Raw genomic sequence first — 27,500 nt, forward strand, 5'->3', positions numbered from 1 at the left:
GTGACTGGGGTAATCGGGATGGGTGTGTCAGAGGCGATGTGGTTGGCGCAGGATAGAGCAGGTTTTAGGGCTGTTGTGCATAGGGTCGCTATGAGTCGGAAACGACTCGACAGCACATAACAACAACAACTACATATCTGAGAGCTGGACAGTAAGTAAAGGTGATAGAAGAAGAATCGATGCCTTTGAGTTGTGGTATTGGAGGACAGTCTTAAATAGCCTATGGACAAATCAAAAGAAATATTTACGTTATGAATAAAAATGCTCCTTAGAGAAAAGAATATTGAAGCTTCATCTCATACTTTGGGCAGGTGTGTACATGTACATGTGATTTTTATATAGGTGGGCCAGGAAGCAGAATCATACAACATGTTTTATTCTTTTCCAAAGAACTGGATTGAATTTTTAAAAAGAGAAAGTAAAAAATGAAATTCTGATTATCTTAAAATGCTGAAATGCTTTGTGCTCAAAATAATCTGTGATAAGGTATATTACCACTTAAATTACTTTATAGATCATATAAGGCTTTTCATTCTACAAACTCTTCCCATTAACTTTACTGTTTGTCATGTTCTTATATAAATAACTCATAACAGCTCATGCACTTCTAAGCTTCAGTACTTTTATGAATTATTTTCCTCTCTCAATACACCATCATCCTTCTGACAAACATTCACTTATAAAGCATCTGGTAAATCATCCTATGAATCTTTTTCAAACCCAATATATTCTATAACTACCTCTGTGCTCCAACATCACTCTTTTCTCATCTTTTATACTATCACATTGTATGAAGCTCTGGTAAAGTAGTTGACAGAGTTGCACAGCTAAAGGGCTCTCTGGCAGTTTGAATTTATCAGTGACTCCAGGGGAGAAATATGGGGCAATCTACTCCTCTGTAATTTACAGCTTCTAAAAACCTGCTTATGAGTCAACAAGGAGTTGGTTCTGATTCAATGACAATACATTTTAATCACATTGCATTGTCATTATTAATCAATTTTTTCCAATCCCTCAGCTCATAAGGAAACAATGTTGTGCAACATATGACTTACATCATTATTACTCTTTCAATAGACACCCAACCCATAGCATCTAAATTTATAATTGAAATGTCCACCTTATTTCCTGTGCCTTAGCAGTGCATAATATGTGTTAATGGCTCATCAGGGATGTGTTTTTTCACCTGCTTGGTTCTCTTATTCAATCATTAATATAATGTTTCTCTTTATTTTTATCTTAGGTCCTTTTATAAAGCGTTGTAGCCAGTTAAGGTGTATATTATTGGTCACCTACTTGTTTTACACACAGTCAAATGCCTTTGCGTAATGTTCTATCGATTATACAAGAGCATTTGACTGTGTAAAATAGAGTAGGTGACCAGTAATATTTTATGGATTGACACAGTGACTGCAGCAATGGGCTAAAGGGTGTCAGAGATGGTGAGGAGAGCAGAGGGTAGGACAGGGATCCTATCTGTTACTCATAGGGTCTCTATGAGTCATAGTCAACTTGAAGGTATCTAACAACAACAATAAAAACAATATAAAGGGAGCCCTGGTGGCCTAGTAGTAATGGCTGAGCTGAAATCTCTAAAGCATTTTGTTAAATCCACCAGTTGCTCGATGGAGAAGGATGGATAGTCTCCTCTCATGTGATTAACTGACTCTGAAAACCTATTGGTGGGTCCTTTATGGGTCTGTTCTCACTCAATGGCACACAAGAACAACAGTATAAAGGTAATAGGGGCCCTTGTGGGCTAGTCAGTAGCATGTTTTACTGCTAGTGAAAATGTTACCCATCTCTGGCAATTTGTATCTATAATGGGCTTATGGGAGAAAGATGGTCAATCTTTTCTTTTTACAATTTATTTTCCTGGAAATTCAAGGGAAGGTCACTGTGAGTCAAAATAAAATCAATGACAGTGTTTCAGTTGAGTAGATAAAGGCATCTATTATTTTCTAATAGATGTATAGTTAAACAGTAAAAATTCTAATGACATATTGTTATAACCTGAAATTATTTTAAAGTGAAACTAGACTGATAAAATCAGTTATAATTGTGTGAGTCAGTTGAGGAAAGTATATACAAATAATGAAATACTATATAATAACTGGTCTCCTTACAAAAGGGTAAATTAAAAGATAAACATAAATATAATCAAGTACTATATCTTTATCCCTAAAATACCCTTATCATTAAGAATCTAATTAATAAGAAAGGGTATATTAGCCTGAACATATACCAATAAGCAAGTGTCTGAAAAGGACAAGGGAACACTCCATAGTTTAAAATCAGGAAAGATTTTTATCAGGATTGTATCCTTTCTCCATACCTATTTAATCTGTATGCTGAACAAATAATTGAAGCAGTTGGACTATATAAAAAAGAACATGGCATCAGAATAGGAGGAAAACTCCTCAACAGCCTGCATTATACTGATATTACAACCTTGCTTACAGAAAGCACAGCCTGAAGATCAAAGATTATAGCCATCAATATGGATTATATCTCAACCTCATGAGAGCAAAATCCTCAGCATCAGATCAATAGGCAACATTATGATGTTGTTGTTGTTGTTGTTGTTATGTGCCCTCGAGTCACTTGCTACTCGTAGTGACCCTAGGTACAACAGCTCTACACCCTGTTCTATCCTGTGCCAATCGCACTGTCTTCTACACGCCTATCCCCATTACCCTAGTCACTGAATCAGTCATCTTCAAGGACTGGTCCCTCCTTGCAACATGTCCAAAGTATGTCAGACGAAGCTTCAGAATCCTTGTCTCCAAGGAGCAGCCTGGTTTCACCCTCTCCAGCTTGAACCTGTTTGTTCTCCTAGCAGTTCATTGTATAGTCAATACTCTTCTCCAGCACCAAAACTCAAAGGCATCAATTCTCCTTCTATCATCCCAATTCATTGTCCAGCTCTCTGGACACATTGTCAGGAGGAGCCAATCCTTCGGGGGGGGGGGCGGGGGTGGGGAATAATGGGGAATAATGCTGGGAAAGTTGGAGTATCAGAAAGAGTAGAAAAACTTAATAATTCGACACAGTGACTGTAGCAATGACCTTGCACATGATAAAAATCATGAGTGCCGCAGCATAGGGTATGGATTTTGATCTATTGTTCTTAGAATGGCTATGAGTAGTAGTTCACTTGATGGAACAGAACAACAGCAACTATATTTCAGGGATGTGGTAAAAGATAAATCAATAAAAGAGTAACTCAATGCTGTCTAGTCAGAACTGACTTGTAGCTAATCCTCCTCCAGTAGGTTTTCAGAGGCAGTAAATCACATGGGCAAAAATTGCCTATCTTTCTACTGTGAAGTAGCTAATGAATTTGAATTATCTGCCTTTGGGTTGGCAGTGCTACTCTTTACCCACTGGGCCATCAGATACCATTAAAAATAAAAGGAGGGCTAAAAAGATAATATCAGAAAGGAGCTCATACTCCAGGAGGACTGCAGAGAAGTAAACAACAGATAAGGATTGTAGATAGGAATGTGTGTGGAACACTTATGTGCAGAGCCAAGGATCCCTAGTATTAGACTTAAGTTGAGCTTTGAAAGAATAATGGTTAGCTAGATTTTTGGACATGTTTCAGGGTGGGATCAGTCCTTGGAGAGGGACATCATGCTTAGGAGGGTGGAGGGACAGCACAGGAGAGGAAGATCCTTAAGGAGATGGATTGATTCAGTGACTGGTGTAATAATGGGGATAGGTGTGTCAGAGACAATAAGATTGGCACAGGATAGAGCAGGATTTAGGGCTGTTGTACATAGGGTTGCTATGGGTTGCAGGCGACTCAGTGGCACATAACAACATTAAGAAGAGGTAAAAGCTATTTATCAGAAAGAAATCACAAGTTCAAAGCTTATAGATTTGGCAGAACAAGATAATGAAATGGGATTTCAAGGATTTTACTGTAACAAGGTAGAGAATGTGAGTGAGGAAACATTTTCATACTCGAGCCACATTAGATTGTCTTTCAAGCATTACGTGGACAACATTAGTGAGTTTTAAGAAGGGGAACAACAAAAGGGAAAAAAAAGGGGGATGACATGATTGTATCTATATTTTAGAAAGGTTTAAGGGAAGAAATTACAGCAGAACTATAAGAATGGAGTCAATGTGAATAGAAAGGATTTGTTGGTAGTTTAGAAAAGGATCCATAATGACACACTGGATAAACTCTTGGCTCTTAACCAAAAGTTTAGCAGACATTTCCAACTCCACAGCTGATCCTTGGCCAAGATATAGCAAGTTTAAGAAACCCCATGGGGCAGTTCTGTTACTTCCTACAGGGACACTGTGAATTGGAATCCAAAGGATGGCAACAGGTGTGGAGTTTTTGTTATTATGAGGGGGTTGGCAATGAATATTTAAATGAATTTAATGAATGAAAAAGTTAAAATATATTACTGAATTTAGCAGTTAAAAAGTAATTGATAACTGATATGATTACTTTTAGTGGAATAATTGAGATGAAAGCTCATAATGTCTTCAGAAGGATAGAAGAGACTGGTGATATAAACTAGTCAAAATCAAATCTTATTTCAAATTTTTTCCCAAACCAATTATTCTATGCATGTATGAAATAGTTCTTCTGTTTCTTACATATTGGCTATCTTTTCACTTCACTAGATGTTGTATAAACCTTTATAGTTTCCTGGATGATTTCATGCACCTATTTTGGAGGTATGAAATGATAATTTCATAAATAACAATAACTTTTATTCCACCTTCTAATATTTGTATTGTTTATTACTGTTTTATCTGTTGATATCTATGCTGGTAGTGTAGAATAAATTAATGATGGCAGCATAGACATTTTTGTTTTGCTTTGAGTAATAATGAAAATACTCAATATTTCACGTGTAAACTGAGCTCTCTAGAAGTTAAATATTTAAACTTAAGAAAGAGCAATTCAATTCCTATTATATACAAATTTTTAAAATTTTTTTTATAATATCAATATTCAAATTCCTTTTTAGTACCTATTTAAAATCAGGTAAATAATTTTTCTGACCAAATGATATTAATTAGTAATTTAATAATATGAAATAGTCCTTGAGATAAAATGCTTCTTGCATCGGTATATTTTTCTTTAGGTACAATGATGAATCTTATTTATTATTTTAAGCCTTAATCCTAAATATTTATCACTATAAGTAAGATTGCCTTTTATTATTTTCTACTGAAATTTATCATGTTTATCCAATGATAAATCTGAGATACTAGAAAACTATAAAAGTAGTTAGTTATGATGATTAAGCTGTTCATACTGATGAGTCAGAAAATATTTTTTTTTTCTTTTCGTCAGCACAGATTATTTACCTATTTGATATTGGTCAAATCACTTCCTTCTTCATGGAAGGTATCTCTCCATAAAAGGAAAGAAATTAGGGGGGAAAATCACATTGGCTATAGTATGTTTTCAATCTATACTCATAGACAAGACCCTCCAGCTTTCTGCTATTGAACATAGCAGAAGTAACAAGTAATATTAGGAGCTCTGGTGGCCTAGTGTTAAGAAGATGTACTGTAGTACCAAAGGCATATGGTTCAAATACATACTACTCCATGGGAGAAAGATAGGCAATCTCCTCCCTTGTGATTAATTGACTCTGAAAACCTGCTAGAGTGTCAGCTGTGGGTTGATTATGACTCAACAGCAACACTGTCAATTTTATCCTTATAACTATTGTAAATTTTGAACATTCTTCTAGGTCTTATAGCCCTGGTGTGTCAACCTGCTGTACAGAGAGGTAACTTGTGGTTGCTGTGAAGCTGAACATTGTGACACTGACGTGTCAAATGAGAGAATGGTTATTCATGGTGGATTTTGATTGGTGGAGCTCCCCAATTAAAATAACTTGGAAGCAGGAGTGGCATCCACTTTCACAATAGCTTGCCTCTGGAAACCCTATGAACCTGGAGAAAGGATGAAAGTTATACAGGAAGTGTCCAGGACTTTGGTTCATAGAGTCGCAAAGAGTCACCGGCGACTTGACGACACTTAACAACTTAACAACAATGTTTAAAAACAAAAATTACTAAAAGCATAAACTTATTGGGATATAATTTATCATTTTTGGTCACTTAAATAGTTGGAATGGAATCATTTTGGCCCTGTGTTTTAGCATAAATTGTACTGGAGAACTGTAATCAAACACACTTCACTGTTTTATTCCCCTTATCAGAAACATTGGATCTAAAGATGCTTCGGTAGGGGATTAGGAGTTTTTGCTTAGTATCCCTTTTCTTCCATTTACTAATTTTATGATCTTACTCCACTCACCGAACTGCTTTGAGCTGTTGTTTTATTTGTAAGATATAAGAAATCCAAATTAATAATTACTTAATATAACATATTTCATATATTCTGTTAACTATGATTTATGATCTCTTTTGATCCTGTGTAAGATGCGATAAGACAAACAAGCGAAGTATCCATGTCCTTACTTTAGAATTGAATCTAGAATTTAAAACTCAGAGAACTTGGTAGTTTGCCCAGTGTGTATAGTAAAGTGGCAGAGTCCCAGCTGGATTCCAGGACTTCTGATTCCTCAACTCCATTTTTATCCTTACATGCCACATTTTCTTTCATTAAACCCTGTAATCACTCTTTTATACTTTTCAAGTATTCTGGCATATTTTCCAGCTTGTTATATATAAGGATCAACTCTCCCGGATTCCTGGGAGTTCAGCTTTGAAACTCTGGCCATTTATGGTTTTAGACACTGTTAATGTAGTAACATTTTTTTTTTCATGTATATGTTGAAATGATTTCTTGAAAAGTACTCCATCTAACATTTATCCCTTCTTTTCCTGATTCTCTTTCAGATAGCAGTTCTGTGGATGAAAAGGTTTTAAATCATGCTTTTTCTTCCCTCTTGAGGGATCTTGTCTTTTGTACATGTTTGTTTGTGATATATTAGATCTGTTTTGGTTTCTCTGTTTTAGTTGTGAAATGTGCATGTTATCCCAGCTTTTCATTCTTTGATTGTCCTTCAAGTGTACCTCAATACTTTGCATCAGTGAAGAGGTTACACCTTGCCGAGCTGCGCTTTCCCCAGCTTATACTTGCCAACCTAGGGGTCTGCTACAGTCAAACACAGTATCTGTTCTTAAGTCTGGCCAATCATAACCTCCCTGACTAACTCATGATCTTCACTGCACATTCAACTTTTAAGGGCAAATAGCATTGAATGATAATTTATTCTCTTAGTCTCTGCCAGTGCTTTTCTTTAAATGCTGACAGCTAATTTCAAAGATTCCACTCACAAAAACACAGCAGCTTTGACTTGGAGCTGACCCTGCTTAGCATTTGTTACACTAGGTGTTATGTGTCTAGTGTGGTTGACCCATAACCCAAATTCATGCCCGCAAAACTGTGGTATGCTAAAAGCTTGTTTGTTTTGTTTTGTTTTTGTTTTTCTCGTTCTTCATTCAAGGCTCGAATAAAAGGTGGCAGTGATTTGGATGCTTCTAAATTCTCTGCACTTCAAGCGTTTGGTGGGTAAGTGTACATTCATATAACCTTCCAATTCATTCCATTCATTGATAATACTTGGCTGTACTCTCAAAATACATATTTTGAAAGCAAGATGCATGATTATAATTATGCAAAATGTATAATTAGCTTGTCTAACTGTTGCTACCCTTTTCCTAAATAAAGTGGCATTGATAGATTTTTAAAACAAAAATGCATATTCTCAGCATAAATGTACACAATTATTCACCACATAATGTCTATTCACACAAGAGAAGTAGATGTTCATGATTTACAAGATTATTATATAGTTAAGAAATGCCAGTAGAATAACACATAATAAACCAACAGCTTCCCACATGTAACATATGTATTTCATGTCTCTTTTGCAAAATAATAACACTTCCAAGTGTATAATTTACCATACATATTAGCCAATTATACATGCCTTGATAATCATAAAAATGCCTATCACACTGCTTTATGCATATATACAGTACTATACTATTTAGCAGTGTGTATTTCAACTTGTGACTGAAGCATCCAATCTTGCTTAACTTCTATCTCTTGGGTGTTGTAGAGTTATCATTCTGTTTTATTTTTCTTTCAAAAATATTACTGGGAAGTGTGTTATGACTCCCAAACATAACAAAACTAATAGTAGTGGTAACAGCAGCAAGAGGCACAGGAGAATAAAACATTTGGAAATGAAACAAAGTATTGTTAGCAGTATGAAGTAAAAAAAATCAGTGAGTACAGTTTCTTAAATTTAAGCAAGTCTCTCCCTAATCTAAACAGTCCTCAATAACAAAGGCAAAATTATGCAAGCTGTTAGAAGATAAGCTCCAATTGAAACTATGAGGCTAACAAATAAGGGAGAGGGACTCTATTATTTATGGAGAAATTAATAATGACTTGGATTGAGATCAATCACAAAAATTAATCTCTCTCAGCACAGTGAAAATCACTGCTAAAGTATGAATCTTGTTGTAGATACTTAAAGATGAAAAATAAAGGCCCAGATAAATGATAAGGTTCACATGCAAATCTCATAACATCCTATATTCAGGGAGCACAATGTGGGCCTTAAGAGATGCAAAACTATATGTATCTTGAAATTACCTAATTAGCTTAACCACTAACATTATCTTCCTTAAGCAAAAATAACCACATAGTTTTACATAAATTAATGCCACATTAATTCATTTTTTCTCTTGAGATCTATTTTCCACAATTAATAAGTGCATGAACATCTTTCCATGTCAATGTCAACTATTCTCATACATATAATTTTTTAACAGTTACATAGTATTACAATTAATAAATGTAATAAAGTATTTGCTATTCAATCACAAAAATAAGCTTGGATTATATTCTCTATGAAAAATAGTTAAACAGTAACAAAGGATCCTCTTTGTAGTCCAATTATGCATCTGTATCAGTTTTGTAAGTATCATGAATCACTTTTTTTCTATGTGCTTTGCGTATATATCTTTGTCACATCAATTAAGTAGTGTTGTATGTATCTGTGCATTTTAACATAAATTAGGCATATAGATAAATAAGCCCTAGTTCTGATTTTTCTGCAAAGTAATATTCTAAAGATTTCACATGCATTAATTGATGATTACAATGACTCTATAAGGTAAGTACTATTTTGAATCTTTGCTTTCATGTATAAAGTTACTAAAAATTCTTTTATATAGCTAGGAAGTGACAAAATCAGTATTCTAGCCCAACTAATCTAGTTTCAAAATCTGTGTTCCTAATAATTATGCTACATTAAAAAAATATTTGTCTTTTATTTGACAAAAGGTCTTAGAAAATTTTCTTTATTTCTGATTGGAATAATTCAAAAGTATTATTTACTATTTGCTTGTTTATCTTTGAATTACTTTCAAGATTATTTCTAATTTTAAGATTATTTCCCTTTTTTTAATGATACTACTATAAATGACACTAGTTAGATGTTTACATGTATATGTATATGTATTTAAATATGCTGTTGGACCAATTCTGACTCAGAAAACTTGTGGGACAAAGTAAAATTGCTCTATAGGATTTCTAGGGATCTAACAGTGCTCAGGCTGTTCATTCATAGGGTCGCTACAAGTCGTCTACGACTTGATGGCGCCAAACAATAACAACAACAAACAAATATGAAAGAAGCCTGCCACATCCTTCTCCTGTAGATTGAATGGTAGAGTAGTAGTGATTTCTTGACCACGATGCCATTAGAGCTCCTTATGTTCTATAGGTATAATATATATGTGTTAATTTTAAGTGTTGAACTTTGAATACATTTGTATATTATATACAGGCAGTTCTTGAGTTTAAAATGTCTGACTTATGTACAATCTATTTTTAGAAAATAATTTCACAAAGACTACTAAACTAAAATTAAAGTACATGCAATGATTCATAATAATCAACAGACATTGCTTTGCAACATGTGTCAAACATTATAAGAATTCTACTTTATTGTATTAAAGGTATTTTAGTGTATTTGGAAATGCTTCTTTAAAATTTTTTGTATATAGAAAAGTATACCTATATACGAGAAAGTATTTGACAAAACAATACTAAAAACCAGTAATACTCAACTGTTCTGACTTATGTAAAAATTCAATTTGAGATAGGCTGAGTAATGGAACTTTTTAATTATCTAAGGAATTTCTTGACTGAAATGAAATTTAGGTAGATGTTTTAGATACAGGAAAGGCTGCTTTTTGCCAAGATGTATTTTCACAGTTCTGTGTCATAATATTCTTGTTGTTTGCAAATTGCTAAATATACCATGTTACTTAATTTTCATGAAATATTTGAAAATTTTTAATTTAAAAAATTATATATTTATTTTTATTGTGCCAAATAGAAATTATCAATATTGTATTTTTATGAGCACTTGAAGTATTTAAAAGACAAACGTGAATTAGACACATTCCAATTGTTATGTCACAAAAACTTGAAAATATTTTGTATCCCAGTTATGAGATTAAAAAATGTTCCTTATCAATTATCTACAGAAATTCAGGTAATAAAATTAACAACTGTCTTCCCTTAACTTCACTAAACCACACAAATTAACTTTTTCTTAGTTCCTGAAGAGTCAAAACTTGAAAATAAATGAAATTATCTTTTTAAAAATAAGTGCGAAAAAAATGATTAAGTTGAATTTCCAGCCATAAACAATGGTTATAACGTGATTCTGGAGTCTTATCTGAGTATATGGTCTTCTGTATCCTGCAGTGCTCCGCAGCCTATGACATCCATCATTTCATAACAGTTTTTTCTCAATTATGTATAATTATGAAATTTTAATATTATCCAAACAATGGTGTTAAATTGTATCCCTAAAAAAATTTGTATCCGTGTCTTTAATAAGAGCATGCTGTATATAAATGTTTAGATGAAATTGGTAATTTTGTATAGATCACTTCTGAATCATTATTAGTCCAAAAATATATCATTTTAAGAACTTTCTAAGTAACTTTTTAGTTCTAGCAATGTGGAAAGAGGATGCTAATTTTTTACTTCGTGAGTCTCCAATCTTTATTACAAGAAGTTATTTATTTTTCTGTAAATAGATGTTGTTGTTATGTGCTGTCGAGTCGCTTGCGACTCATTGCGACCCTATGTACAACATCTCTAAACTCTGCTCTGTCTTGTGCCAATCTCACTGTCTCCAATGGCATACATATCCCGATTGCCCCAGTCACCGAATCAATCCATCTCCCAGAGGGCCTTCCCCTCCTGCGCCTGCCCTCCACCCTGCCAAGCATGATGTCCCTCTCCAAGGACCGGTTCCTCCTTACAACATGACCACAGTATGTCAGATGAAGCCTCAGAATCCTTGCCTCCAAGGAGCAGCCTGGTTTAACCCTTTCCAGGATGAATCTGTTTGTTTTCTTAGCAGTCCATGGTACTCTCAATACTCTTCTCCAACACCAAAGCTCAAAAGCATAAATTCTCCTCCTATCCTCCCTGGTCATTGTCCAGCTCTCTGATGCATAACAAGTGATTTCAAAGACAATGGCCTGTACCAGATGCACCTTAGTCTCCAGAGACACACCGTTGCTCTTGAGTAGTTTAGAGAGGTCCCTAACAGCAGACTTTCCCATCCCAATACATCTTTTAATTTCCTGGCTGCTGGTGCCAAGAGTGCTGATTGTGGAGCCAAGCAGACTAAAGCTGTGAACAATCTCAATCTCTTCACCATCCATCCTGATGCTGCCAATTGGTCTAGGGGTAAGAATCTTTGTCTTCTTGATATTGAGCCTCAATCCATATTGAAGGCTGCAGTCCCTGACCCTCGGAGCAAGCGCCTCAGGTCTTCCTCAGTTTCAGCAAGCAGGGTTGTGTCATCTGCATAACGCAGATTGTTGATAGATCTTCCACCAATCCTGATGCAACATTTCTCCTCATAGAGCTCAGCCTCCCAGATAATCTGTTCTGCATACAGGTTGAAAAGATATGGAGACAGGACACATCCCTGGTGTATGCCCTTCCTAATTTTGAACCATGCAGTATTTCCTTGCTCTGTTATTATAAAAATAAGCTATTTAAATTTCACAACTTTTAATATCTTGGAAAGCTGAGAGTGGTTATGACTTTGAAGTTAGAGAGTTTCTACTGCTTTATACAAAATTTCTGTAATTGTTATTTCTCCCCTTCAACATGCTTTATCAGTTAAAGCCAAACTATATTCATTTTTTCCTTCCTCTTAAGTGTCAAGGAAAAACTGAAACCACATAATAGAACTAATGTAACTGCTCTCTGATTTCTTCTCAACTCTACTTATTTCCTGTAAGTATTACTGGGAAAAGACATGCCAAACATTGTTATTCTCATCTTTTGTAATAATAATAATAATGATGATAATAATAAGAAAGTTAGGACTGGGAAAGAAATTGGGAGAGGGTGAGAGAAACATTAATAAAAGGAAAGGAAAACTGAGAGTCAGGAAGATGCGTGTGTGAGAGTAATAGTAAAGTTAACATTTTATGCTATTTTGTGGCTTTCTTAAAGCCTTTCTAACTCTTGTCCTGTATGTCAGTTAAGTCTTTTAGGAAGCCAGTATACAGTATAGTGTAAAAAACTCAAGAACTTTGTTAGGAAAACATCTCTGACAGAGAAAATGACTTTTTGTCATTCTATGATTTCTAAGTTTGTTGTTGGTGGGGTTTTTTTTGGTTTTGTTTTTTTAAATCAGGGTGTTTTTTTGTTGTTGTTATTTTGGGTCTCTTTGTTTTTGTTTTGGTTTTTGTTTTCCTTGCTGTATACCATTGAGTAAGATTAGACAGCCACAGGAGGGAATTGCCCCTCCTTCTCCAGCAGAGCATCTGATGGATTTTGAACCCCATGCCTTTGGGATTGTAGCACATCTTCTTGCCACTAGGCCATTAGAGCTCCTGTAAATTAGTTGTTCTATAAAAAGAAGGTCTTTCAGGCATTCATTATAGGTTTTGGTTGCAGTGAATTAAAAATTTTTAATTGTAGCAAAGGTAAATGAAATGCATATGTGGTGTGTTTTCAAAATGTGTTATTGATTAGGACTGTAAACATTATGTCAATAATTTTTCTTCCCTCCCATCAACACCGATCTAGTTTTAATACTCAATGTCTTGAAAACTGATTTATGACTGATATGCCTTCATCAGTTTATTCCTTCACATTAAGTCTATATTCTATACTATTAAAGGCTCATGTCCTTAAAACATAGCCCTTTCTCTTTAAAGGTGCTTAATGGCCCCTTACTTTCTTCATTCTAAGGTACAAATCTGTCACATGGTTTCAAATGTCTGTCCTAACATGTCTTCCTATTAGGACCTCACTTGTAAATTACTTTGCTTTACAGTCTCTTAAATAAGTTAGTTAGAATTCCTTACCTGGGAACATTCTGCTTCTTGCCTGTGTGTGTGTGTGTGTGTGTGTGTGTGTGTGTTTCTAAATATTTTTTATTTAAATTTATTATTAATTTCAGTAAAAATTTACAGAGGCCTTGATTTCCATCCATTGATTGTTGCACTTTTTTCCCCTCCCAACCCTTCCCCCCCACCAGAACACTACCCTCTTGGAAAAGTAAAAGAAAAATTCTTTCATTGTTTTACAAACCCTCCCCCAGGTCCACTCTACCATGTAGCCTTCGCTCTTGACTCCTGTCATGACAAAAATACCTAAACACATATCCCTTTTATACAGTTTTCTCCCTCATCTGTTTCAATGCAGTATACATTATTTAATCCATCTTTCTCAGTCTCTCCCCAACTCCAAGGTCAGTTCTGTTTTACAACAGTGGCACCATGCAGTATTTGTCCTTTTGTGACTGAGATACTTCACTCTGCATAATGTCCTCCAGAGTCACCCATTTTGAGTAATATTGCATGAGTTCCTTGTTTTTAAATGCTGCATAGTATTCCATTGTGTGAATATACCACAGCTTCTCTAGCCATTCGTTTGTTGAAGGGTACTTAGGTTGTTTCCAAATCCTTGCTATTGTGAACAAAGCTGCAATAAACATGGGTGTGCATATATCTGCTCGGATGTCATTTATGGTCTCTTTGGGGTATATTCCCAGTAGTGGAATTGCTGGGTCAAATGGTATCTCTATTTGCAACTTTTTGAGAAAGCTCCATACCACTTTCTACAGGGGTTGCACTATTTTACATTCCCACCAACAGTGAATAAGGGTTCCAGTTTCTTCACAACCTTGCCACCATTTGTTGCTTGCTGTTCTGTTAAATTTTGCTATTCTGACTGGGGTGAGATGATATCTCATAGTTGTTTTTGCTTATTGCTTTTAAAGAAAAAAAATGCTTCTTGAAATATTCATGGACACAAGAGGAGCCACATGTAGGAAGCACTATGAGTTTAAAAAAGGAACTAAACTACCATCCCCTCCTCAGACCAAAAAAAATTTCGCAAGAAAATGTTTCTCACCTTAAATCTAACCTCAAATGATAGAGAGGCCACTCTGCTTTTGGCTACAAATCTCCTTTCTCTATTATTGTATTTTTTAAAATTGTGCTGAGCAAAAATAAAAATATTACTTTAAATGAACAATGATACAACTTTTTTCTTCTATTATCTCCCAACTTCCAATTACCTGAGATATAAATGCACAATATATTAAATTTATCTAATCAGTTTTGTTATTATTCATTTAGGGAGAAGAACTTTTGTGTCATAATTGAATATTTTGAGTCATAATTGGAGAAATCTTTTCATTTTGCTCTTTATCAAAGCAAACGAATAGGAATTGCCTTGCTGAAACTACTGTAGACTGAACAGTCTGGGGCAGTCATGCCATAATGAGGAATGAAGGCTGGTGTGGTACAAACTGCTTCTTGTACAGGATCTGCCAGTCTTTCCAACCTTGCCTTGGACTTAGTTCAAGGTGGAGTCATTGTATCCTACACATCACCTTAGTATATCGTCCATGAACTCTGGTAGCCTAGTGGTAAGAAACTTGTGTTCTGATTCCAAAAGCATACAGTTGGAATCTGCCAGGTGCTTCACAGAAGAAAGGTGAGTACTTTCCTCCCATGCAGTTAACTGCCTCTGAAAACCCACTGTAAGGTCAGCTATGGATCAGTTCTGACTTGATGACACACAACAACAACAATAGCAAACCAGCCACCATAGTTCTAAATCCCATACATGAAAAACTACTTGTCTATCTATTAGCCTCCTCATATACTAAAGAACATCGTCTATTTGATGTTTTCAGGATGAGCTGAATGCTTCACAAGGTTCTCTTGAAATTACGTAGCAAACAATTGTGAAACCATGGAGTATTTAGAATAAAAATTAGCCATGAATACCAGAAACTAGTGCTGATTCCTTTAGTGTTTGGACTTAAATGATATCAGAGCCACAACTATGGATTCTTTTATTGGTATATTTGCCATGGCTTTGTGTTTGTGAAAAAGTATAATTCGTAATAACTTAACTACAATATAAGCCAGTTTTAAAAACTCCATATATTTTGGAAGCATAAGGTATTGTGTAGATAGTGACAAAGAAGGCACACAACTACTCAAAGAAGTAAGAACATCAAGCTACCATGTTCAAATACGGGTCATTTGTGCAAATTTTGCACGTATTTGTAGATTAACACTTTTATTATATCAGATTTTAGTCTAAGTTTGAATCTTAATGTACTTCTTTATAATTCAAAACTTGTAGCCGTTGAATTGATGGTGGTTTTGGTTATATTATTGTGATTTGAGTGAAAGTGTACAAAACAAATTGATCTTCTACTCAACCGTTTATATACCTTTTATAACATTAATTATAATATGATATGCACATGTCACAACATTTTTCCCACTACCCTATTGCAGATTTTCTTTCCATTAATCCTTCTACTCCACCTTTCTTGTCTTTTGGGCTTTGTCCTTGAACAGATGATACCCTTTTGATGTGTGTAGTTGGTTATTCTAAGGAATGAATACCTTTTTGGTGATATTCCCTTAACACGCCTGTTATTTGGTTGAAATAGAACCATGAGACTTTGGTTCCAAGTTCAAAGAAATAATAAGGGCCATTGTCTTTGGGGTTCTACTGTTAGACCACTGAACTTGGTCTTTTCTATGTGTTCAATATTCCCCCCACCCCAAGTTTTCATCCACTCTCTCCAGAATCTTGTACTGTGATCTGTGACCCCTTTTGGAGTGGACAATAGTGGTAGCTGGACACCATCTAGTTCTTCTGATCTCAGAGTTGTGCAAGTTGATTTTTTTAATAGTCCATTATCCATTTGAGCTAATTTTTTAATACCCTTTTGCTTTTGTTTATTTATTTATTTTTTGTCTTTGTATTGGGTAAGAAAAGCCTAATGGTTGCATCTTGAATGGCTCCTTACAAGCTTTGAAGACCCCAGTGGTCACTGGTGTGGGCTGATTTTGACAAATGGCAATTCATTGTGTGATAGAATAGATCTGTTCTCCATAGATATTTCAATAGTTGATTCTTCAGAAGGGAAAACTAGAATCTTCATCAAAGGTGCCTTGGAGTGGACTTAAACTGTTAGTGTTTTGATTAGTAGCCAAGTATGTTAACCATTTGCACCACTCAAGAGCTTCTTTTACTAATCGATAGACCATAAACCCAAGAAGCCCAGGAATTAGCTATAAACAACTTTGTTGTTGTTGAGTACCATCAATTTGGAACTGATCCATAGCTGACCCACCAGAGGGTTTTTAGAGGCAGTTACTTACACAGAAGGAGCTTGCCCACCCTTCTAGCAGCCGGTGGCCTTGAACTGTATGCCTTCAGGATTGCAAAGCAGTTTCTTGCCACTAGGCCACCAGTGTAGGAAAGCTATATAAGAAACCCTTATCTTCTGATAGTTCTGGTGTTGTAGCCTGTAGACAGTTGCACTGCTAACACAAAGACTACCTCTCTGGTGGTGTGACTACCTTAGGGCTGTGAGGGACAAAAATTGACAATCTTCCTTGCTTACGATTTACAGCCTCCAAAAACTCATTGGAGGATCAGCTGTCAGTTGGTTCTGACTCAAATATAATGAGCTTTTGGTTCTGGTGATTTTTTTAAAAAATAAAATTTCTAATAATATTACCATGTCTATGCCTCTATTCTCATACATCCACATACATGAAACAACAACAAAAAACCCCAAACAAAACCCCACCAAACCACCATTTTATCTATTCTAAAAGACATCATCTTCTCTGCTTGGAAGATTCATCACAGAAAAACCTTGCATTTTTTAGTAGTCAGTGATCCCTTATAGGCAAAAGAAACCATAAAATGTACTTGAATTAAGGTCACTCTTCCATTTTAAGCAAGATAGCAGAAAGCTGGGCAACCATCTTTCCTGCAATTTACTGTCTCTGAAAGCCTAATGGAGTGTCAGCCATGAGTCAATTTCTACTCTGTAGTATATAACACTAATAGCACAACAGATGCACATAACAACATAGATGTATCAACCTCCGTGCACATAGGACTGCAGGTTCTTGAAGGAGACTGACTTTCAACCCTGTCAACTTTCCTTTTTTAAGTATGTGACACTGGCACCTTCCAAAGAGTCTTGATTATAACTAGTGTGCTTCCTTAGAGAGGATCTAATTTTCTTCTTGTCATTAAATGACTGCCAATCGAAGACACAACTATCAAATTTACATTTTCCTCATTTTTATAATCAGCTAACTCTACCTCATTGGACTTGAAGTGTATTTCAAGAATTTCGAGTTACGTACTTATTAAAACTTAGTGATGCCCATCTCAATTTTGTTGTTGTTGTTGTTGTTATGTGCCGTCGAGTCGCCTGCGACTCATAGTGACCCTATGTACAACAGCCCTAAACTCCGCTCTGTCCTGTGCCAATCGCACTGTCTCTGACCCTCCCATCCCATTTATCCCAGTCACTGAATCAATCCACCTCATAGAGGGCCTTCCTCTCCTGCGCCGTCCCTCCACCCTCCCAAGCATGATGTCCCTCTCCAAGGACCGGTCTCTCCTCACTACATGTCCGAAGTAAGTTAGACGGAGCCTCAGAATCCTTGCCTCCAAGGAGCCACCCGGTTTAACCCTCTCCAGGACAAATCTATTTGTTTTCCTAGCAGTCCATGGTATTCTCAGTACTCTTCTCCAGCGCCACAACTCAAAGGCATCAGTTCTCCTTCTATCCTCCTTGGTCATTGTCCAACTCTCTGATGCATAACAGGTGATTGCGAAGACCATGGCCTGTATCAGACGCACCTTAGTCTCCAGAGAGACACCACTGCTCTTCAGCACTTTGGAGAGGTCCTTAACAGCCGACTTTCCCATGGCAATGTGCCTTTTAATTTCCTGGCTGCTGGTGCCAAGACTGTTGACTATGGAGCCAAGCAAACTAAAGCTGTGTACAATCTCAATCTCTTCACCATCCATCCTGATGCTGCTGATTGGTCCAGTGGTGAGAATCTTTGTCTTCTTGACATTGAGCCTCAATCCATATTGTAGGCTGCAGTCCTTGACACTCTGCAGCAGGCGCTTCAGGTCCTCCTCAGTTTCAGCAAGCAGGGTTGTGTCATCCGCATAACGCAGATTGTTGATAAATCGTCCACCAATCCTGACCCCACATTTCTCCTCATAGAACCCAGCCTCCCGGATAATCTGTTCTGCATATAGGTTGAAGAGGTATGGAGATAGGATGCATCCCTGGCGTACGCCCTTCCCAATTTTGAACCATGCAGTGTTCCCTTGCTCTGTTCTGACGACTGCCAGAAGGAGGAGTATAAGTTTAAGTTTCGCATTAGAACGATCAAGTGTTCTGAGATTCCCATTCTTGTCAGAGTCAGCCACAGTTTGTTATGATCTACACAGTCAAATGCCTTTGCATAGTCAATGAAGCACAGATAGACATTCCTCTGGTATTCCCTGCTTTCAGCCAAGATCCATCTAACATCAGCTACAATATCTCTAGTACCACGACCCCTTCTGAAACCAGCCTGGACTTCTGGTAGTTCTCTGTTGATGTGCTGTTCCAGTCGTTTTTGGATAATTTTCAGTAAAATCTTGCTTGCATGTGAAATCAGTGAAATTGTTCTGTAGTTTCCACATTCTCAATTTTAGGGATATAAATTCTGTTATATACCCTGTCCATGAAGTCAGATCTTTTTTTTAACTACAGGGTATCAGATAAAATTAAGTATGTTGTTACTTCCACCTCCTCACCTTTAGGTTGCTCATTCAAGATTCCCTTTCTTGCTCCATTTTCCATCTTAGAAAGACACCAGAGCAAATAGTTGCCTAATGATAGTCTATAAGTAAAGATCCAGCCTCAGCAAAATAAAATTTATAGTTAAGAAATCTCAGGGTCTCTGCAATATAATTTTTTGGAAGGGCAAAAATATTATGTAGAAGCATAACATTTGTCTAAAGCATTCTCTAAATTTGGTCTGGTTATATTGTTGCTGTTGCTGTTGAATCAAAACCAACTCATAGTTGACCCTCCAGTGGATTTTCAGAGGATTAAATTGCACGTAAGTTTCCCCATCTTTTTTCTAAGGAGCGTCTGGTGGATTCAAACTGTGTCTTTGGCATGGCAGCACAGCTCCTTGCCTTGAGGCCGCAAGAGATCCCTTTCTCTTCATTTTGGTTATTGCACACCCTTGGGCCTGTCTGTCGTTGTTTTTGCTCAAACATTCATCTAGGTCATATAGCCCTGGTGTACAAGTTGCCGTACAGCGGTCACTTGTGGTTGCTGTGAGGCTGAACACTGTGACATTGTTGTCTAAATGCGTTAATGGTTGGTTACCCAATGCGGACAGAGAGAGGGGTGAAGCTCCCCGATTAAAACAAGCTTGGAAGGAGGAGTGGCATCCATTTCCGTAATAGCTTGCCTCCGGAAAACCTATGAACCTGGAGAGAGGATGAAAGACACACAAGCGTCGAGGACTCTCCTCCATAGGGTCGCTATGAGTTGCCTGCAGCTCGATGGCACTTAACAACAACCGTATATATATATTCCTTATAAAAATATGATAGATCAAGACTTCTCAGTATCTGATGTCACTTAAATTTATTAGGAAATCAATGAAATGTTAAGTATAATCTTGCTGCATAGCATCAATTTTAATCTTCAAAAGCCCTCCAGATTTTATGAATTTGAAGAGTAGCAAATAAAAATCACAGGTATACCTTTTATGAAGACAACATTCAAGTAGTTAGTCTTACAACAGTACTGGTTCAAGTATTACTAAAAATAAATCTTCTTTTATATTGAGCAGAATAGTCACTTGTGTTATATAGACATGAAATCTTAGCAAAAAATTGCTGAATGTAACTATAGAAATAAAATTATTATAAGAAATATTTTGCTTCCTAAAGATGTTAATTCTTTACCAGATATAATTGATATGGATATTTGGTACAACTATGTCATATAGATTAAATTCTACTTTTATGAGAGGTTTATTATTTTCCAATAACAAATATAAACTCAACATACTGCCCTCAAATTGGAACTGTCTCATAACAGACCCTGCAGTGGGTTTGCCGAGGATATAAATCACATCAGAGGAGACTGCCGATTTTTTCTTCCTTAGAGTGACTGGTGGGTTTGAAGCTCCGGAGAGACCTTTGAACTAGTAGCTGCATCACCAGCATTCCCTAAAGTTTAAAGAGTATATTTTTAAAGGTTCTTCTGATAAGTACTATGATCTTGAAGGTAGATAGCACAGATTTCTTTCAATAGGTACTGTGCAATAATAAAATAATCACTGCTAACAAAATAGCATCCTTTTAGCATCTTATAAATAATCATAATTTATCTATTTAAAGTTATAGATAACCTTACTCCATATTTTTAAAATTTACAATTTAAATTTAGGGACATCTTCCTCTGGTGACCTAATGGTAGGGATTGTGTTGCTTATTTCAAACGCCAGCAGTTCGAGTCCGCCAACAGCTCCATGGGAGAAATGTGAGCAGTCTCCTCCTGTGCACTTATCTGCCACTGAAAACCCACTGGAAGGTCAGCTCTGAGTCAGTTTTGACTTCCCGGTACATAACAACAACAACTGCCAAAACTACACTGTAATTATCAGGTATGAGCAACTGTAAATCTAAGAACTACATAATTCAAATATAGCTCTTGAATTTTTACTGTTCTTGTGATCTAGAAAGTAAATCTAAGAACAACATAATTCAAATATAGCTCTTGAATTTTTACTGTTCTTATAATCTAGAAAGTTTGGAATGTAATAGAAAAATATAAGAGAAAATTCGATATTTAAAATGGAGCTAGGTGGTTAAATTTATAATTATTATGATAGACACAAAATGTTTGAAATATTACAGTTTGTCATACCTGAACCTAAGCATAATCCATGAAATATCTCTATTAATTTTTTACATTGTTTTGAGTATATATTAGAATTATTACTCTAATTTTACAGATAAAGGCACTGAGACTTAAAGTCGTTATGTTTAAGGTCAAATGAAAACTAAGTATCGTGGCTTATATTAAAACTACATCTATTTTACTTTAGAATTAGGCTGTTTCAGTGTTAGGCCAATTTGGTGTAATTTTAAAAAAAATAATGCTTATTTCTGGGTCAGTTTTGTACCGTCATCTATGAGTTATTGACCTAACACACTCAGCTCATTGCTGTGCAGTCAGCACTGACTCATAGCTGAACCTCCAGTACTTTTTTGAGGCTGAAGCTAGTACAGGAGGAAATTGCCCATCTTTCTCCCTTTAAGCAAACCACCCAAGAAGTATCGCCTTTGGGTAGCACCACAGCTCTTTAGAGCTATATGTCTTACAATATTCCTATTATATCAAAACATTTTGTAGGTATATTTCTATCTAGATCTCAGAAAACAATTTGCTGAGGATTTTTTTGTTCAGCCTCCCAGCCTTGTCCAAGGACTCCTACCTGTTTGCGTGATGGGGGAAACTGAGTTCCCCCAGCTCTTGCTCCTTCCTCTTCCTGGCTCCCCTGAAATTCTTTCTCTGTGGTGTTCAGCCTCCCAGCCTTGCCCAGGACTCCAGGCACCACCTTGTTCCCTGCACGTACTCCTAACGAATGTTTGATGGATCTTGGCTGAAAGCAAGGAGTACCAGAAGAATATCTATCTTTGTTTCACTGATTATGCAAAGGCATTGACTGTGTGGATCATAACAAAGTGGCTAACTCTGAGAAGAATGGGAATCCCAGAACACTTGATTGTGCTAATGTGAAACCTATACTTGGACCAGGACACAGACATCAGAACAGAGCAGGGAAACACTATATGGTTAAAAATTGGGAAGGGTGTATGCCAGGGCTGTATCTTGTCTCCATACCTTTTCAATCTTTATGCAGAACAGATTATCTGGGAGGCTGGGCTCTTTGAGGAGAAATACGTCATCAAGATTGGAGGAAGAATCATCAACAATCCACGTTAGGCAGATGACACAACCCTACTTGCTGAAACGGAGGAGGACCTAAAGCACTTGCTGTGGAAGGTGAGGGACTGCAGTCTTCAGTATGGATTGAGGCTCAATATCAAGAAAACAAAGATTCTCATCAAGAAAACAAAGATTCTCATCACTGGGCCGATTAGCAGCATCTTAATATATGGTGAAAATACTGAGATTGTTCACAGTTTTAGTTTACTTAGCTTCACAGTCAACACCCTTGGCACCAGCAGCCAGGAAATTAAAAGACGTACTGTGATAGGAAAGTCTGTGGTCAGAGACTTCTTTAAAGTGTTGAAATGCAAAGATGTCAGTCTGGAGACTAAGGTGCATCTGATAACATGCCATGGTCTTTGCAATTACTTGCTATGCATCAGAGAGCTGGGCAATGACTAGGGATGATAGAAGGAGAATTGATGCCTTTGGGCTGTGGTGTTGGAGAAGAGCACTGAGGGTACCATGGACTGCTAGGAAAACAAACAGGTTTGTCCTGAAGAGGGTGAAGCCAGGCTGCTCCTTGGAGGCAAGGATTTTGAAGCTTCATCTAACATACTTCTGACACGTTGCAAGGAGGGACCAGTCCTTGGAGAGGGACGTCATACTTGGGAGGGTGAAGGGACAGCGCAGGAGAGGAAGACCCTAGATGAGATGGATTGATTCAGTGACTGGAGTAATGGGGGTAGGTGTGTCAGAGATAGTGTGATTGGCACAGAATAGGGCAAAGTTTAAGGTTGTTGTACATAGGGTCGCTATGAGTGGCAGGTGACTCAACGGCAGATAACAAAAACAACAAGGGTTGTTTGCTATGAATCACCAGTGACTTGACCACACATAACAGCAACAGCAGCAAGAATTTTCAATTATCCACTAAATAAATTAGTAACTAGTTCAATCTATAGACCTATATTGTGATCATTCCTGAACTACTGTGCTCTTGTGGGAAGACTTAGTGAAACGTTTCAAGATTTTTTTTTCCTTTACATATATCGTTCTTAAATGGAACTAGATGAAAGCATAGAAGACCAGCTTGTAGGAAGTTTGAGTGTTGTATACAAGATAGTATATTGCATGATGGAATTAATGTCAGAAAGAGACAGTCACTCACAGTGATGCAGTGAATCTTGTAAGATGAAATATAACTAGAATATCAGTGGGGATAAGCTATGTTATCGTGCAATGGAGGGATCAAATAAAGGTTTATTATTCATTCATGTTACATTTTCAATGCATACTAGTGTTAGTGTTTTGGCTCTTTATAATTGCATTACTATGGGACTGAAAGTGGTGAGAGAGAGACAGAGATGCTTTCATGATTTCATTGTAAAATGTATCAAATTCGAGTTACATCCCAGAGTTTTCACCATAAAGTGACACGTCTAATTTTGTTCATATTTCACTAAGCAAAGTTAAACACATGGCAATAATTAGCTTTGAAGAAAGAATTAAAGTGCAGTTGTACCACATCACATGTCTGTGAGGAAAAAGAGGTGAAATATTTTTTAAAAAAGAAATATTTTATGATAATTCAGGTGAAAATTTATACAACAAATCAGATTCTCATTTAAAAATTCTATACATAATGGGATAATGATGAGCATAGATTAATAAGGATTCATTTTATAAAACACAATGTATATGGGTGATCATTTGAAACACAGTGTGAAGGTGGGAATTTGTGAAAGTGATTTACATTAATGACACACATATACAAATTTTGCATGCATACCAATGTGAAAATAAAGTGGGAAACATCCTATACGTGCTTCTGTGGCACTGATGACATTTTTAGGGTTTTTTTTTTCTATTCTTCTTATTTTCTACTAGTTTATTTACAGAATTTGAATACAAATTCTAACAATTTCTTTCCATTTCCTTCATCCCCCTTCCCATGAAATTGAAAAACCTGATGATTAATACCAGTATTCTAGTGATTTTGTTTCCCTTAATCTAGACCTTTGCCTCTTCTCCGCCTCTTACCATCTCATTTTTGCTTACAGATAAATACCATATGATTTAATATAGGTGATTACTTAAAGAAGCACAGCACTTATGGATGGTATTATTTATTTTATGTACCAATAGGTTATTTATCTGAAAAGTGACCTCTAAGAATAGCTTCAGTTCCAAGTTTAAGGAGTTTCTAACAGAAATATTCTCAGAGCCCTTCTATTCTTTACCAGTCCAGTACGTCTGGATTTTATTTAATGAAAAATAAATTTGAGTTTTGTTTACATTTTTCTCCATTTCTATCCAGGACCAGCTATATTCTATCCTGGTCAGATAGGTTGTTAGTAGTAGCTGCGCACCATTTGTTTTTTCTGATCTCAGGATATTTTTTGTTGTTGTTATGTGCTGTTGAGTTACCTGCAACCAATAGCAACCCTATGCACAGCAGCTCTGAACTCTGTCCTGCCCTGAGCCTGCCTCACTAACTCCAACAAACCAACCCTCATTGTCCCAGTCACTGTGTCAATCAATCTCATCTTGGGTCCTCCTCTCCTGTGCTGTCCCTCCACCTTTCCAAGCATGATGTCCTTCTCTAAGGACCAGTCTTTCTTGGCCACATGCCCAAAGTATGTGAGATGAAACTTCAAAATCCTATCCTCCAAGGAGAAACTTGGTTTCACCCTCTCCAAGACAGACCTATTTGTTTTCTTGGAAATGCATGGTATGTTCAAGACCCTTCTCCAACACCACAGTTTGAATTCATCCATTCTTCTGTCATCCTTGGTCATTTTCCAGACCTCTGAAGCATAACAAGTAATTGGGAAGACAATGACCTGCATTAGGTATGCCTTAATCTCTAGACTGCCATCGTTGCTCTTCAGCACTCTGGCGAGGTCCCTGGCAGCAGATTTTCCCAGTACAATTTTTCTTTTGATTTTCTGACAGCTAATGTTTAGACTGTTGATTGTGGAGCCTACCAAACTATAATTGTTAACAACCTCAATCTCTTCTCCATCCATCATGGTGCTGCCCATTGGCCCAGTGGTGAGAATCTCTGTCTTCTTGATGTTGAGCTTCAATCCATATTGAAGATGACACTCCTTGACCTTCTCTGAAGCAAGTTCTTCAGATCTTCTTCAGTTTCTGCAAGCAAGATTTTATAATATGTATAATGTAGGTTGTTTCAGGCCATAATTCTTGTAACTAGGAACTCTGATGGATAGACCTTAGGGAGCTGCATTTCTAACCCAAAGGTGGTTCACCTCTGTTGGTTTAAATCCTGCAGAAGTCCAAGGAAGCAAGACTGTCAATTTCCTCCTTTGCAATTTACAGCCTCCGGAAAACCCACTGGAGGGTCAGCTCTGAGTCAGTTCTCACTGAATAACAATGACTCTGAGTTTCAAACTTTTAGTCTTTAAAAGACTAAATTTCTCCTTGGAGGCTAGGATTTTGAAGCTCCATCTCACATACTTTGTGCACATGGCCAGGAGAGTCCTGAGAGTAGGACATTATGCTTCAAAGTGTTGTAGGACAGCACAAGAGAGGAAGACCCTGAATGACCAGAGAAATGAGGATAGGTGTGTTGTAGTCAGCAAGACTGGCTCAGAACAGAGCAAATTTCAGAGCTGTCACAACACAATGACATATAACAGTCCTATAAGGAGTTTGCCATAGTTCACAGAATATTGTGCTGCTAATTAAAAAAAACCCAAAACAAAACACCAACACCACAACAAGCACATCTACAGTGATGCAAACAAACTGGCCGCTAACTTTATGAGATAAACACAAGCAGTCATTTTCCATCGCCATTGAAGCCTCAGAAACCAGATTGAGGGTCATTATGAATTGGACCAGACTTAGTGGCAGTGAGTTTGTTTTTGATTTAGTCCTGTAGACTATTATCTTTGATTTCGTTCTTTCTATTGTCTCTCCTTATGATCACAGAATAGTTGTATTTTATATAGGCATGTAAACACTTTTAAGATATTAGAGGCTAATCATTAAACTAGAATGTGCAACATTATCTATGTGAACTATCTTATAACAATTGGCCATGTTACTCCATAAAATGTGCTCCTTTAAATAGTCAACAATTTTTCAAGGTGCCTGATTGTATCTCAGAAGGGTCCATAACTATGTCCTGTTTGTTCTTTCTTACTTATATGAGAATCTGTATATATCACACACAAACATACCTATTGAAAAAGTAAAGTCATCAGAAAAATGGATTGACACAGTGACTATAACTATAGGCTGAAGCATATCAAAGATACTGACAGTGGCACAGAATAGGGGAAATAATAAAATCTCTTGTTGATAGAGTGGCTCTAGTCATGGATTACAACTCAACATTGAGAAAGCAAAAATTCTTGACCACCATTGTTGTCAAGGACCTCTCCAAATTTCTGAAGAGTACTAATGTAAGTTTAGACTAAGATGCACCCAATTCAAGCCGTAGAATTTCCAGTCACATGCTATGAATCGGGGAGCTGGACAATGGTAAGGATGACAGGACAGTGCCTTTAAGTTGTGGTATTGGAGAACAGTGTTGAATGGGCTACCAAAAGTACAAACTCATATGTCTTGGAGAAAGTGCAACCAGCGAGCATCCTTGGAGGCAAGGATGGCAAAACCACCTTACATACTTTGGGAATATTAGGAGAGCCTATTTCTTGGAGGGGACCATCATGCTTGGATAAGTGGAGGATTGGTGAAAGTGAGGAAGAGCCTCAACAACATAGGTTGATATGGTATCTGCAGCAATGAACTCAATTGTATCAGGGATGATAAGGATGGTGGAGGATAGGATAAGGTTCAGTTCTATTATTTGCACAGTTGCTACAAGTTCTACTCATCTTGACAACATCTAACAATAAAATACTAAATAAATTATTGGCCAATAGAATACAATGATACATCAAAGAAATAATCCATCATGACCAAGTGGGATTCATAACAGGCATGCCAGGATGGTTCAATATAAGAAAAACAATTAATGTAATTCATCATATTAACAAAGCAAAGAACAAAAACCACATGATCCTATCAATTGATGCAGAAACGGCCTTTGACAAAATCCAAGTGTTTCTGATGAAAACACTCAACAAAATAGGACTAGAGGGGAATTTCTTCAAT

General features: G+C 36.6%; 1 protein-coding gene across 1 annotated transcript in view; it reads left to right on the plus strand.

Annotated features, from left to right (window-relative positions):
* UNC13C (unc-13 homolog C (C. elegans)) overlaps nt 1–27,500 on the plus strand; it is a 912,374-nt gene that overhangs the window by 149,720 nt on the left and 735,154 nt on the right. Inside the window, exons 2-3 of the mRNA XM_006898243.1 lie at nt 6,850–6,872; nt 7,461–7,525. Coding sequence (XP_006898305.1) covers nt 6,850–6,872; nt 7,461–7,525 — 88 coding nt within the window. The remainder of the gene's footprint in view (nt 1–6,849; nt 6,873–7,460; nt 7,526–27,500) is intronic.

This window comes from Elephantulus edwardii, unplaced genomic scaffold, assembly GCF_000299155.1.
Source record: "Elephantulus edwardii isolate Elephantulus edwardi_28Jun2011 unplaced genomic scaffold, EleEdw1.0 scaffold00225, whole genome shotgun sequence".
Classification (NCBI taxonomy): domain Eukaryota; kingdom Metazoa; phylum Chordata; class Mammalia; order Macroscelidea; family Macroscelididae; genus Elephantulus; species Elephantulus edwardii.